Raw genomic sequence first — 14,363 nt, 5'->3', positions numbered from 1 at the left:
TTAAACAAATGGGGGGCTAACTTTGTCCCTAATTGTCCTAGGACAGTTATTTTTCTTTCTAAATGTGTATAAAAATTCAGTCTTTCTAAATATGAAAAAATAATTTTTCTACAGGTAACGGTTAAAAAGTTATTCTAATTGTTTATAAGTAAGCAAAAAATCGACATGTTTTTTCAAAATAATTTTACACTGTTTAAAATTATTTTTTGTCATTTATTTTTAATAATGGTAATAGTATAAATGTTCTTCTTTCATAAACTGTCCGAAGTATGATTGTAGCCTCATAATTTTCTGACTTGTAGTGTTGCAAAAAAAATGAATTTGGGAAAAACAAATTAAATAACTTTTAAACTATTTGACCAATTGCTTTGAAATTTAAAATATAATTTAAGTACAAGAAGTATCAGCATTGCGTGTAATAAGAAGGTTCTAAGTTAATTTTTACATGAGTTATGAATATTTTTAAAAACTCAAAATTTATGATTTATTTTGCAATTTTCTAAGCAACCAATAAGGATGGACATATTCAGCGAACGCCATATTGAAGTTTTTTATACGATTTATGAGTTTCTTACACTCAAATTTGTTTAAAGTGCTTAACTTTTTGGTAATAGACGAAAAAAGCGAAAATTTAGCGTTTTTTGATCTTCATTTGTTTATAACTATGTATATCATCAAAATCGGCTACAGGAAACATATAGGTTAATAATATAGATGTCCATACTACTCAAAAAATTTGGTTTCGGCCTGGAGGGGGATGTGTCACGAGAAAAATCTTATTTCTCTGGACTAAATGTGCAGTATCCTCCTGGAACACCACGTCTCGAAGGCTTCTAGTTTTTTAAGCATTGCATCTATTTTTATATACGCTTCTGCTCTCATGGAATCCACAGTACTTCACTTCTTCTTCTTCATGTGCCTTATCCTTTAAGAACATTGGCGATCATCATGGCCCATTTTACTCTGTCTGTAGCGGTTCTGAAAAGTTCTATTGTTGTTTTTCCACTTCACTGCTTTAAATTTTTCAACTAGGACGTGCGTCGTCTCCCCGGTCCTCTCTTCCCTACCACTTTCCCTTGTATAATCAATCGCATATTTTTCATTTCAACTTCATTACTAATACTAAACCCACTATTTCAACCCACAAAGAATCTCGTTTACTTAAAGATAGCTAGTTCTTACACTACTTGTATATTTATGCGACAACGGCTTTCTGAAGATGAGATTCATTCCTTTTTTATATTGTTTTGCAGGTAAGTTATATTCAAGGGGTAAGGGGTTCAAATGGGGTAGTGAAGCGCAATACATGATGCTGTTTCCAGTTAGCATCTCTAGCCTCTCCTACTCAATTCCTATCCTCACCTCCACGAAGTGTGGCTTAGGCTGCACGGGTGAACCCCGGAGAACCTGAGCAACCCTGTTGGAGATTGGGTAACCAACCCCAGTGGAAGGCAGGGTCAGGGCTGACGAGGAAGGGAGAAATGGTCCTCCGAAAAGGGGGTTTTGCTATGGACCAGCAACCCATACAAGGAAAAAGAAAGACGCTACGAATCGAATACTATTGCATCGGAATAGACATGAAACACAGATTAGACCCAAACTACGAAATAAGGACATTCTTTTAGGCACATGGAACGTGCTAAGCTGGTTCAGGCCCGGAATTGCAACACATGCCATAAAACAGCTTCAAAAATATAAGATGGACGTAACAGCGATCCAGGAAATGAGATGGACAGGATCGGGAAACCTGCAAATGGAAAATTCCCTGGTTTTCTGGTCAGGAGAAGAGGAAAGGCACAAATTTGGATGTGGGTTTGTAGTTAACGGAAAACTCAAGTCTGCCTTAATTGATTTCAAACCAATCAACAAGCGCATGTGTTCTCTAAGGCTTAAAGGAAAATGGTTTAACCTAACCCTCTTCTCAACCCACGCACCAACTGAAGAAGAAAATGAAGACGACAAGGAGGAATTTTATGAAATTCTAGAACAACAGTACAGAATGGCACCCAGACACGACGTCAAAATCATACTGGGAGACTTCAATGCCAAACTAGGTAAAGAGGACCATCTTAGAGCGGTGATCGGTACACATAGCTTACACGATAACACCAATGATAACGGATCAAGATTGGCAGAGTTCGCTGTAGCCAACAATATGGTAGTGAAAACTACACAGTTCCAAAGGAAAAATATACATAAAGTAACCTGGGTGTCAAATGACGGAATCACACGAAACCAGATAGACCATGTGCTCATCGACGGAAGACACTCTAGCAATATCATCGGCGCACACAGTTTAAGGGGAGCAGAAAGTGACTCTGACCACTTCCTGGTCAGAATAAAAATGAGAACAAGGCTAAACACGAGACATCCAAAGCAACGCCAACAAGGAAACAGATGGGACATTTCAATGCTCGATCTACCTGATAATGAACGCCAATATCAGTCGCTGATCCAAAATAAATTGCAGACAATGGAAGAAGAAGAGACATCAACACCAGAATTGACCATAGACCAGAAATTGCAAAATATAACAAACGCCATAGAAAGCGCCGCAGCGGAAACGATAGGGAAACAAAAGAATAACAAGAAGAAAAACCAGTGGTTTGACCAGGAGTGCGAACAAAGCTTACAGCAGAAAGCAATCAAGAGGCTGGAGCTACTAACGCGACCTACAGAAGAGAACAGGGAAGACTACAACAGAGTAAGAACTCAAACGAGAAGACTTTTGAGAAGAAAAAAGAAACAGTACCTAGAAGCACGAATACAGCAACTCGAGGAGGAACATAGAACCGGTCAGTCTAGACAGTTTTATAGGGACATAAAAACAATGACGGGCAACACGATCAACAGCCCAAGATTTATAAAAGACGATGCAGGACAATTGCTCACTGACGACGAAGAGATAAGCCGCCAATGGAGAAAGTATTTTGAGCAACTCTTAAATACAGAAAACCCCACAACGACAGGGCAACAAAGACAGTACCAGTTAGCTGAACCTGAAATACCAGGGCCCACACTAGCTGAAGTGAAGTCCGCAATTTCGTCCCTAAAAAACCATAAAGCCCCAGGCCCAGACGGCATACAGGCGGAACTACTAAAAAAAGGGGGAGACAACCTACATCTTTAGATATATCATCTTATAAGAGAAGTCTGGGAAAGAGAAGAAATACCGAAACACTGGCATGAAAGCCATATAATACTGTAGCGTGATTAGTGTAATTACTTCTAATTACAATAAAACTAGCGGTTCGTAATTTATATACGACTTTATTTATATAAGTTACAGACGAATTTATCTTATACACTAAACTTATTCACAAAATATGCCCGTATTTATACCCAGTTGTTATTCTGGAACAATCGACTCCCATCTCGAGCTATCGGCTTGTTCCGCCTACGTGACGTACCTTCCAGAATTCTCCGGCGAGGCCTAGCACATCCGATTACGTCATTCTCGAGGTGTTTACTGTTATACGGGGATCGGCCAAGATTTCTCTTCCGCTACACTGCTCCCCTCTTAAGATCTGAGCGTCTCGATCAGCAACTCTAAATGAAGGCCCAGGATGGCGGAATCTACACGACTCTCCAGCTCTGCATACACCCTTCAAGAAGAAATAACAGTCTACTGTCTTTGAAGGGTACGACATCTTCGGGTTCATGCAACACACAGTGATTTGTACACCAGTTCCTCTGAAGACCACTTCAAGCATGCTTCTCACAATCTTCCAATCCAGATTTTCTACTGCATGGCCTATTTTTGGTAAAGCCAAATTTTTGATGTCATAATTACACACGATTTTCTTCAAATTAGTTAGAGCACGCCATATGTTCTCGTAGCTTGGCGTGTCCGTATAAGACTTTCTGGTCACCATATACAGCAAAGATCGAGGACCATCTTCCAATCGCAGTACTCTTCCAATTTTAGGCTGCTGATTTCTTAACTCGCCCAGGCGGCCGAACTTTCTATTGAATACGGACGATATTCCTTTAGTCATCTCGAGGTCTTGGGCAACACAGTGGGCCAGAGAGACGTTTTCTGGAACACCAAACAGATCTTGCTGAACTTCTGTGGTCACGCCGAATCTAGCACTCTTTCTCGCTGCGTAATTTGACATAAATTGATTAAAACTTGGCTGTGCGACATCTTTCATCTCCTGTTGGAGGACTCGTGCTTCTTCTGTTTCATTTGAGCCAGCATATGGTGCAAGACGATTTATGTGAATAACTTTTGGTTTACCGTTTGGCAACTTCTTAATTCTGTATATTACGTCATTTATTTTCTTCTTAACTTCATACGGACCTTCCCATTGTCTTTGCAGTTTAGGACACAGGCCTCGACGACGTTGTGGATTATAAAGCCAGACAAGATCACCTACTTCGAAGCTTTCATTCTTGCAGCGAGAATCATATTGATCTTTCATTCTGTCACTGGCTATCTGGATGTGTTGTCGGGCAAGTTCATGAATGTTGTTCATTCGTAACTTCAGGCGGTCTACGTATTCTTCGCCTGCAACATATTCCTCGGAAGGTCTGCAGCCAAACTCTAGGTCGCAGGGCAAACGAACTTCACGACCCAACATCAGGCAGGTTGGTGTTTGACCTGTAGTTTCATTCACGGCCGAGCGGTAGGCCATCAGGAATAAATGAATGTGTTGGTCCCAATCTCGCTGATGTTCAGATACAACTTTGGACAAGTGTTTACCCATCGTTCGGTTCATCCTCTCGACCATTCCATCTGATTGAGGATGCAGGGGTGTTGTTCTGGTCTTATTGGCACCAATCAATTTACAAACGTTTTGGAAAAGAGCTGACTCAAAGTTTCGCCCTTGGTCGGAGTGGATCTCCAAGGGAACACCAAATCGGCTGAAGAATTCTTTAACAAGTACCTCTGCAACGGTAGCAGCTTCTTGATTCGGTAATGCATAGGCCTCGGTCCATTTCGTAAAATAGTCCATGGCTACCAGAATGTATTTATTTCCAGCATCGGTTTCTGGAAATGGACCTGCAATGTCGATTGCTACTCTTTCCATAGGACTTCCAACATTGTACTGTCTCATGGGTGCTCTCTTTTTACCAACTGGACCATTACCGGATGCACACAGTTCACATTTCTGGCACCATCTTCTTACATCATCTTTACAGTTCACCCAATAGAACCGTTCTCGAACCTTTTGCAGAGTCTTCGTAATACCAAAGTGTCCACCTGATGTACCGTCATGCAACTGACGCAATACTTCTGACACTTTACTTTTAGGTACAATCAACTGAAGCTTAGATTCTGTACCATCATCGTTCTCAAAGGTTCTGTACAAAAGATCATCTTTTAGTATCAGGCAATTCCATTGGCTCCAGTAGGCCTTGACTTCCGGACTACATGCACTAATGTTTTGCCAACTAGGTCTCTCACCTCGACGCATCCAATCCAATACTCTTTTTATACATGGATCATCTTCTTGGGCGTGTTGTAACTGTTGGGGCTGCCATTGCTCATTAATTACGGTGGTTCGTCTCACGGGGCAAAATCGTTCCTCTAATTTGGCACAGTGATTACAATTCGCACTGCATGGTCGTCTCGAAAGGGCATCAGCATTTGAGTGAACTCTTCCGGCCCTGTGTTCTATCTCGTAATCATATTCTTGTAATCGTTCTAACCATCTTGCCATCTGGCCCTCTGGATTACGGAATTGTATGAGCCATTTTAGAGCAGCGTGATCGGTGCGAAGAAGGAACTTTCTGCCATACAAGTATTTATGGAAATGTTCGCAAGCCTTCACTACACCCAGCAGTTCTCTTCTGGTAACGCAATAGTTTCTTTCCGGTTTCGACAGGACTTTGCTGAAATAAGCGATGACTTTTTCCTGTCCGTCCTGGATTTGGGAGAGAACAGCTCCTAGAGCACTGTTGCTAGCATCGGTATCCAAAACAAATTTTCCTGCCTGTCCCGGGTAGCTTAATATCGGTGCACTGATCAGAGCCATTTGTAGTTGTTCGAAAGCTTTTTGGCACTCTTCACTCCATGTATATTCTTTGCCCTCCTCCGTCAACTTTGTTAGGGGCTTGGAGATATTGGCAAATCCTTTGACAAATCGTCGGTAATATGTACATAGGCCAAGGAAACTTCTAATTTCATGTTTATCTTTTGGTACTGGCCAATCTTTAATTGCATCAATCTTTTCAGGATCAGCTGTTACACCATTACTCGATACAATATGTCCTAAGTACTTAACTTCTCGTCGAAACATGTGACATTTCTTCGGACTTAACTTCAAGTTCGCTGCCCTCAATCGTTGAAAGACGTCTATTAGATTCTTGGCATGTTCATCAAAGGACCTTCCAACCACAATTACATCATCCAAGTAAACCAGGCATGTTTTCCATGTTAGACCTCTTAAAACGGCCTCCATTAATCTTTCAAATGTGGCAGGGGCATTACATAAACCAAACGGCATAGCCGTGAACTGCCAAAGCCCTGATCCTATCGAAAATGCGGTTTTCTCCCGATCGGCTGGCTCCATGTCTACTTGCCAATATCCACTTTTTAAATCGAGTGTGGAAAACCAACGAGAACCGGAGAGAGTATCCAATGTATCGTCTATTCTGGGCAAAGGATAACTATCTTTTTTTGTTACCGCATTGAGCTGGCGGTAGTCGATACAAAAACGCGTTGAACCATCTTTCTTCTTTACCAGAACTACTGGTGATGTCCATGGACTGTTCGATGGTTCAATTACTCCTTGTTTGTCCATATCCTTGATAATCTCTTCGGCCTCATCTCTTTTCGCAAATGGAAGTCGTCTAGGCCGTTGTCTGATTGGCTGAGCGTCTCCGGTATTTATTTTATGCGTTACTATGCTTGTTTTGCCCTTATCCTTCTTATCAATAGCAAAAACATCTTGATACTCTATCAGCATAGACCTTACTTTTTCCGTTCGTTCATAGTCAAGGTCTTGGCATCTTTCAATGATCATCTCGACAAGGTCTTTTGGATACTTTGACTTTGATGATTTCTCATTGGTATTCATAGAGCAAATTGAAGCCACGGGAACACACTGTCCGATCAAAGCTCCTCCACTTAACTTAATAGCAGTTTCCCTTAAATTCATAACTCTTACAGGGATGACATCTCGAACTTTTACCAAAGTTTTCGCCGTTAGGAACTCGACATTTTCTACATCTTCGACCATCCTTAAACTTCCCTCTCGGCAGTGTCCATCAAGCATGGTCATCAGAATTTTCTCACTATTACCGGGTATGGTTACGTCGCATGTAGTTAGTAAGCGGATGACATCTTCTTTGTCGTCGTGAAAGGGCAACTCTTCACCGTTGATCCTGAGAACTCCATTTTGAACATCCAATATTGCCCCCACTTTTCGTAGTACGTCCATCCCCAATATGAACTCGTCGGAGATCTCGGCAATTAATACTTGATGTTCAACTGTGGTCTGGCCAATGGATACTGACATATTAGCCTCGCCATATGTATTAATTAGCTCACCAGTTGCTGTTCTAAGCTTTACTGTTGCAGGTGATAATTTATTATGGTCTCGTACTACATCTGGACGTGCGATAGTTCTCGTTGCACCTGTATCCACCAATAATGATCTACATCTATTATTGATACGACCTTCGATGTATAAGTTGTGGATTCCACCGGAGGACGTAAGGTTGACAGTTACTATGGGGGCTCTAGTTCTCGAGGTCGGCAGTTGCCCCTTGGTGTCGACCCGCTCTAGTTTTCCGACGGCTGTACGATCTTCTTACAATTACGTCGAATGTGGCCTACGTCTCCGCAATTCCAACATCTAGGCTCGCGTCTCTTTGGCATCTGATTACTCAATACTCTCCGTATCATTTCCTCCAGACGTTCATCGTTGTGTTCGTCACTTTCTTCAATGGTTCTTACTCTATGGCTTCGTGAAGTTTGACTAGCCGTTTCGTGTTCCAATGCAATAGCAAGTGCTTCATCTAAAACTTTCGGTCTTGCTAGTCGTAAAGCTTTCTGTAGTTCACTATCTTTCAGCCCATTGACAAAGGTATCTACCGCAATTTCTTCTAAAACGCTGTCTGGCACCTCCGGATAAGCCAACCGCACCACACGACCCACATCTGCTTCAAATTCTTGCAGATTCTCACTTGCTCGTTGACTTCTATTTCTCAGTTGTGCTTTGTATACTTGTTGTAGATGGGCATCTCCATAGCGTTTTTCTAGACGAGTGAACAAGGTCTGGTAACATTTTTCTTGACCCTTAGGAATTGATCTTAATATATCTGCAGCATCACCTCGCAAAGCAGCAGTCAAGGAAACAGCCTTTTCTTGTTCGGTCCAATGGTTGGCGGTCGCAATAGCTTCGAATTGTCTAAGGTATATGGACCAAGAGGACTTCCCATCGAATGGTGGTAATTTAAATCTCATATGATGCGATGTTTCGTCTCTCGGTGTTTCATCCTTCACTACAAGATCTAAAGCTACTGCATTAACTGATGGTTGTACTTTTGTATCAGTTATCATTTATCATGCTCTCTAGTTGTTTGATCTTCTCTTCTAGCATTTCTTTATTGTCGTCTACACTTTTCTGTATCTTATCGAATGTTCTGGAAACTTCTTCAAATTTCTCGTCGGTCTGTCTACAAACGTCTTTTATTACTTGAGAAACACTTTCAAATTTCTCATCGCTTTTTCTAGAAGTTTCATCGATCTTTTGAGAAACACTTTCAAATTTCTCGTTGTTCTGTCTAGAAGTTTCATCGATCTTTTGAGAAACACTTTCAAATTTCTCGTTGTTCTGTCTAGAAGTTTCATCGATCTTTTGAGAAACACTTTCAAATTTCTCGTTGCTTATCTTAGAAGTATCATCAATCGTTTCAGAAACAGTTTTTAATTTCGATAAGATTGCTTGTTCTGCTGACTGGAAGTGGAACGTCTCTGGATCATCTCCGTTCTTCGTTAGGACTTCCTCGAGTCGTGCTTGTAGGACTATCTTGAGCCCACTGCTGTCCAGATCCCGTTCCTCTAGCTGTTCACGGAGCTGTTTTACTGTAAGTTCTCGTAGCAACATCTTTGGTCGGCACACACGTACTTTCCAAAATGTCTTTTAAAAGTCTTTCCGAATACCGAACAATCAACGCACTTTAACTATTCCCGACGAATAAAGTCCAAAAGTCTTTTAAAGTCTTTCCGAATACCGAACAATTAACGCACTCCGGTTATTCCCGACGAATAAAGTTCAAAAGTCTTTTAAAGTCTCTCTGTAATTCACTTATTTATATCGCACTAAGTTTACCGAACACCGACACCAACTGTAGCGTGATTAGTGTAATTACTTCTAATTACAATAAAACTAGCGGTTCGTAATTTATATACGACTTTATTTATATAAGTTACAGACGAATTTATCTTATACACTAAACTTATTCACAAAATATGCCCGTATTTATACCCAGTTGTTATTCTGGAACAATCGACTCCCATCTCGAGCTATCGGCTTGTTCCGCCTACGTGACGTACCTTCCAGAATTCTCCGGCGAGGCCTAGCACATCCGATTACGTCATTCTCGAGGTGTTTACTGTTATACGGGGATCGGCCAAGATTTCTCTTCCGCTACAATACCTATTCACAAGAAGGGAGACAAACAAATATGTCGGAACTATAGAGGAATATCGTTAATTAATACAACATACAAGATTATATCCATAATACTGTTTAGAAGATTAACTCCATACGCAGAGGAAATAATAGGTGACTACCAAAGCGGATTCAGACCGGGAAGGTCGACTATAGACCAGATCTTCGTCCTACGCCAGGTGTTGGAAAAAAACTGGGAATTCAATCGCGATGTACACCAAATCTTCGTGGACTTCAAACAAGCTTACGATTCTGTTAGCAGAGAAGCATTGTGGGAGACTATGGTAGAAATGGGAGTACCTGGAAAACTGGTACGATTAGCAAAGGTGAGCACGGAGAACGCTTCCGCACGAATCAGAGTTGGCAGCAACACGTCGGAGGAATTCCTCATTGACACAGGACTTAGACAAGGAGATCCTCTCGCCCCCCTGCTGTTTAACTTCGCACTGGAACATGCAGTAAGGAAAGCTCAGCCACAACTGACAAACGGATTTGCCGCCCAAGGATCAAAAATACTATTAGCCTTTGCGGATGACGTGGACACAATTGCACAATCCACCAGAGATGCAAAAGAAGTTTTCACCCTATTCGAGAACGGAGCCAAGGAAGTTGGTCTTAAGGTCAACGAGGACAAGACCAAGTACATGGTGGTTACGAAGAACCCAAGACCAAGGGTTAGACAAAACGTAACAATTAATGAATACAATTTTGAAGTCGTCAAAGAATTTAAGTACTTGGGAGCGATCATAACATCTGAAAATAACTATGAAAAGGACGTGGCAGCCAGGATTATTGCAGGAAACAGGGCATATTACTCGTTAAGGACCCTACTTAAATCAAAAATACTCTCAAGACCAGCAAAAATAAGAGTATATACGACAATAATTCGTCCCATAATAACGTACGGAAGCGAAACCTGGACTCTGAATCAGCGGGAAACAACAAAATTACTGGTACTTGAAAGAAAGATACTGCGGACTATCTATGGGCCTTGCAGAGAAGAGACACCAGGAGAATGGAGAAGAAGACACAATGATGAACTCCAGACAATATACGGAGATGAAAACATAGTACGCTACATTAAATCAAACAGAATACGATGGGCGGGTCACGTACTAAGATCAAGTGACGAAAGACTTCTAAACGCCACATTCTGGGAAAGGCCCGATGGAAAAAGGTCAGTTGGTCGCCCAAGAAAGAGATGGAAGGACGCAGTACCCAGCGATCTACGCAAAATGGGAGTACAGCAATGGGAAATAGCTGCTCAGGACCGACAACAATGGAGGGAAATAGTAAACGCGACCAAGACTCACATAGAGTTGTAGAGCCAAATGATGTGATGAGGTAAGTTATATTGGTAGGTAATTTTTGGAGTGGCTGGACTATTATATCGTCAATTCTTTGGGCTGGTTAAATTATACGGTGCCATAGATAATTTGATTTTTAGATATTAACACCTACAGTGGAACCTCGATAAGTCGGATTAATCGGGACCGCCGCCGATCCGGGTTATCGAAAATCCGGATTAGCCGGAGAATATGCTAAAAATTAATAAAATACATATAAATAATAAACAAATATACATTATAATTACAAAAACATGAAATACATATAGGTCTGGATCCCGCGTATGAAAAAAAAATTGATTAATAGCAAGCTGAAAATTTGTTAATAGCTTAAGGGTGTCTAGTCGGATAAACTTTGATATATGGGAACACTAGAACAGGGGCAGTTTTAATTGTGGAACAGGTTAAAAATTTGGAACGGTCAGACCACGAAAACGGCACATTTATTTTGTCCGACAGAATAGACTTAAACTCTCCGAACAGAGATTAAACTCTCATGCAAAAATCAGACTGCTATTTATCACCTGTCATAATTCCTGTCATTTGACATATTCTACATGTTCCACTCATTAAAACGCCCATTTAGTGATAAATAGCAGTCTGATTTTTGCATGAGAGTTTAATCTCTGTTCGGAGAGTTTAAGTCTGTTCTGTCGGACAAAACACATGTGCCGTTTTCGTGGTCTGACCGTTCCAAATTTTTAACCTGTTCCACAATTAAAACTTCCCCCTGGTCCAGTGTTCCCATATATCAAAGTTTGTTCGACTAGACACCCTTAATCTATTAAACAATTTTCAGCTTGCTATTAATCAACTTTTTTTTCATACGCGGGATCCAGACCTAATATGCACAGTACATCTAAATTACGTACAGTTGTATAAAATATTGTTTATTTCTTGGTAAAAAACTCAGTCCTAATGAAAAAATGTTTGTTTTGTCTGATGAAAATCGGTCCGGGTTAGCCGTACGTCTGGTTATCGGAGGCCGACTTATCGGGGTTCCAGTGTATGTATTTAGCATTCGTGATGTTTAACTTATATAGCGGTACGCTTTAATTACTATTTTTGCTAATTTTATTTTCTTAATTTTTAGATTTAAACACAAACAGATTCGCGTCTGTGGTTTCTTTCAGCCACTCAGTCGGTTACTACACCCCAGCAGGCATCGGTCGCTTGCTGGGCCGAAACAATAACAAACCCTCTTACGAGATGTATAAGCAAGACACTGTTTTTTACCAAAAATAAATAAGTATATTATTGACAATTGGTTGCGTTTTAATTAATATTATTTTATATAATTGTTTCCGTCAACACCCACACCTACCGGAATATTGGTGACCCCGAGAATATTTAAAACGCCGCGAAAATTTAACAAATTAGTGCTAATAATATACTTTTGCCGTTTTTTAAATACAGTGAACTTCGAAAATGACGGACGGTACCAGTGCCAATAACAGTGCTTCAGTGCTTCAGGATAACAGTGCTTCAGTTGATCGGATTTCAGTTAAAATCCCACCGTTCTGGCCCAACGATCCTGAAATATGGTTCCTGCAAGTAGAAAACCAATTTACACTGGCAAACATAACAAGTGACGCAACAAAATTTAACTACAAAGTTGCTAATCTCGAAACAGTGTACATATCAAAAGTTAGGGACATCATTGTGTCACCACCAGCTACAGAGAGGTATGTAAAATTAAAGTCAGAGTTAATTAAAAGACTTAGTGCATCTCAACAACAAAAAATTAAAAGACTACTTGAGCATGAAGAACTGGGTGATCGAAGACCTTCACAATTCTTACGACATTTACAGTCTTTAGCAGGCACAACAGTGCCAGATAATATTGTAAGGTCTCTTTGGTTAGGTAGACTGCCATCGTCTACACAGGCTATTCTAGCTACCCAAGCTACAGCTAGTTTAGACGCAGTTGTCGAGCTAGCTGACACAATCTCTGAAGCTATAGCTCCTAGCGCCCAAATTTCAGAAGCTTCCAACGCGCGTGAAAGTAACATCGATAAATTGACAGCCGAATTTGCTGAAATGAAAATTCAGCTAGCTAGCTTGTCGCAGGCTCAAGCACAAACTAACACATACCGTCGTAACCGCAGCAACTCAAGAGGCAGACCATATCCTAGAGACAGAAGCTACAGTAGGGAACATAATAGTGACATATTATGTTGGTATCACTACCGTTTTGGTGACCAGGCTCAAAAGTGCTCTCCTCCGCGCAAGAATCAGGGAAACATCGCGGGCAGTCGGTAAGTGCGGCATCCGATCCAAGCCCAAAGTCTCGCCGCCTTTTCGTAAAGACTATGCAACTAAAAAACAATTTTTAATCGACACCGGTGCCGATCTGTGCGTTTTTCGCGAAAATATGTACGGGGTGCACGCGAAAAGACTACATACGAACTATACGCGGCCAATGACACTAAAATTGCGACATACGGGTATGTGAGTTTGACTTTAAACATCGGACTACGGCGACGATTAGCACCTGACAAACTGCAATGGGCTAAAAAAGAGTTTGAGAATCTTCTGCGTCTAGGCATAAGACCATCAAAAAGTAACTGGTCTACTCCACTGCATATGGTCCCGAAGAAAGGTGAGGATGGAGACCCTGCGGAGATTATCGACGTCTAAACCAAAAAACAGTTCCAAGCGGTACGCTTTAATTACTATTTTTGCTAATTTTATTTTCTTAATTTTTAATAACTTTTCTTAAAACGAAATAATATGGGTCATATAAATTCACATGTAACATACAAACCAGATGCTAAGAAGGGCACGGTTTTACGAAACGAAATGTATCCTTAAACATAAATTAATTACCTTATCAGACCTTATGTTAATAACTCACTTTGGACATGCATTCGAAAACGTTTCCTAAAACTGCAGAAATGTTTCAACTTTTAAACGCCAGATCTAAATAATTTATTGCCCCTCTGGTCAGATGGTAGAAACACAAACAGATTAGCGTCTGTGGTTTCTTTCAGCAACTCAGTCGGTTACTACTACACCCCAGCAAGCATCGGTCGCTTGCTGGGCCGAAACAATAACAAACCCTCTTACGAGATGTATAAGCAAAACACTGTTTTTTACCAAAAATAAATAAGTATATTATCTTACAATAAAACACTGAAAAACGTTTGTTTTTCTATACTTCCACAAAATTTATTACAACTATGTTATTACTACAGCTGTTTCGCCAAAGTGCCTTTCTCAAGTGATATATTTTACAATGTGTTTGCCTTTTTAAGTCTTTAACTGAAGAGGTTGAGGAGTGGGGAGCTGTTTGTCTCGAGTTGGTCATTTAGAATTATATCTGTATTTTTCAATTTATTAATTTCCATTGATTCTAAAAGTGATAGCTTAAGGCCTTAAGTGATAGCTT

At 40.6% G+C, this 14,363-nt stretch overlaps 1 protein-coding gene across 1 annotated transcript; it reads left to right on the top strand.

Moving 5' to 3' along the window:
• The first annotated feature begins 12,400 nt into the window (after window positions 1–12,400).
• On the top strand, window positions 12,401–13,234 carry LOC126891833 (uncharacterized). The gene has a single exon (XM_050661152.1). The coding sequence runs from the start codon at window positions 12,401–12,403 to the stop codon at window positions 13,232–13,234; it is 834 nt and encodes a 277-aa protein (XP_050517109.1).
• Window positions 13,235–14,363: the final 1,129 nt, after the last annotated feature.

This window comes from Diabrotica virgifera, chromosome 1, assembly GCF_917563875.1.
Source record: "Diabrotica virgifera virgifera chromosome 1, PGI_DIABVI_V3a".
Classification (NCBI taxonomy): Eukaryota; Metazoa; Arthropoda; class Insecta; order Coleoptera; family Chrysomelidae; genus Diabrotica; species Diabrotica virgifera.
This window is presented reverse-complemented; position numbering and strand designations above follow the sequence as displayed.

Coding starts and splice junctions, on each gene's coding strand:
- LOC126891833 (XM_050661152.1), top strand. CDS start 12,401: ATGACGGACGGTACCAGTGCCAATAACAGTGCTTCAGTGCTTCAGGAT.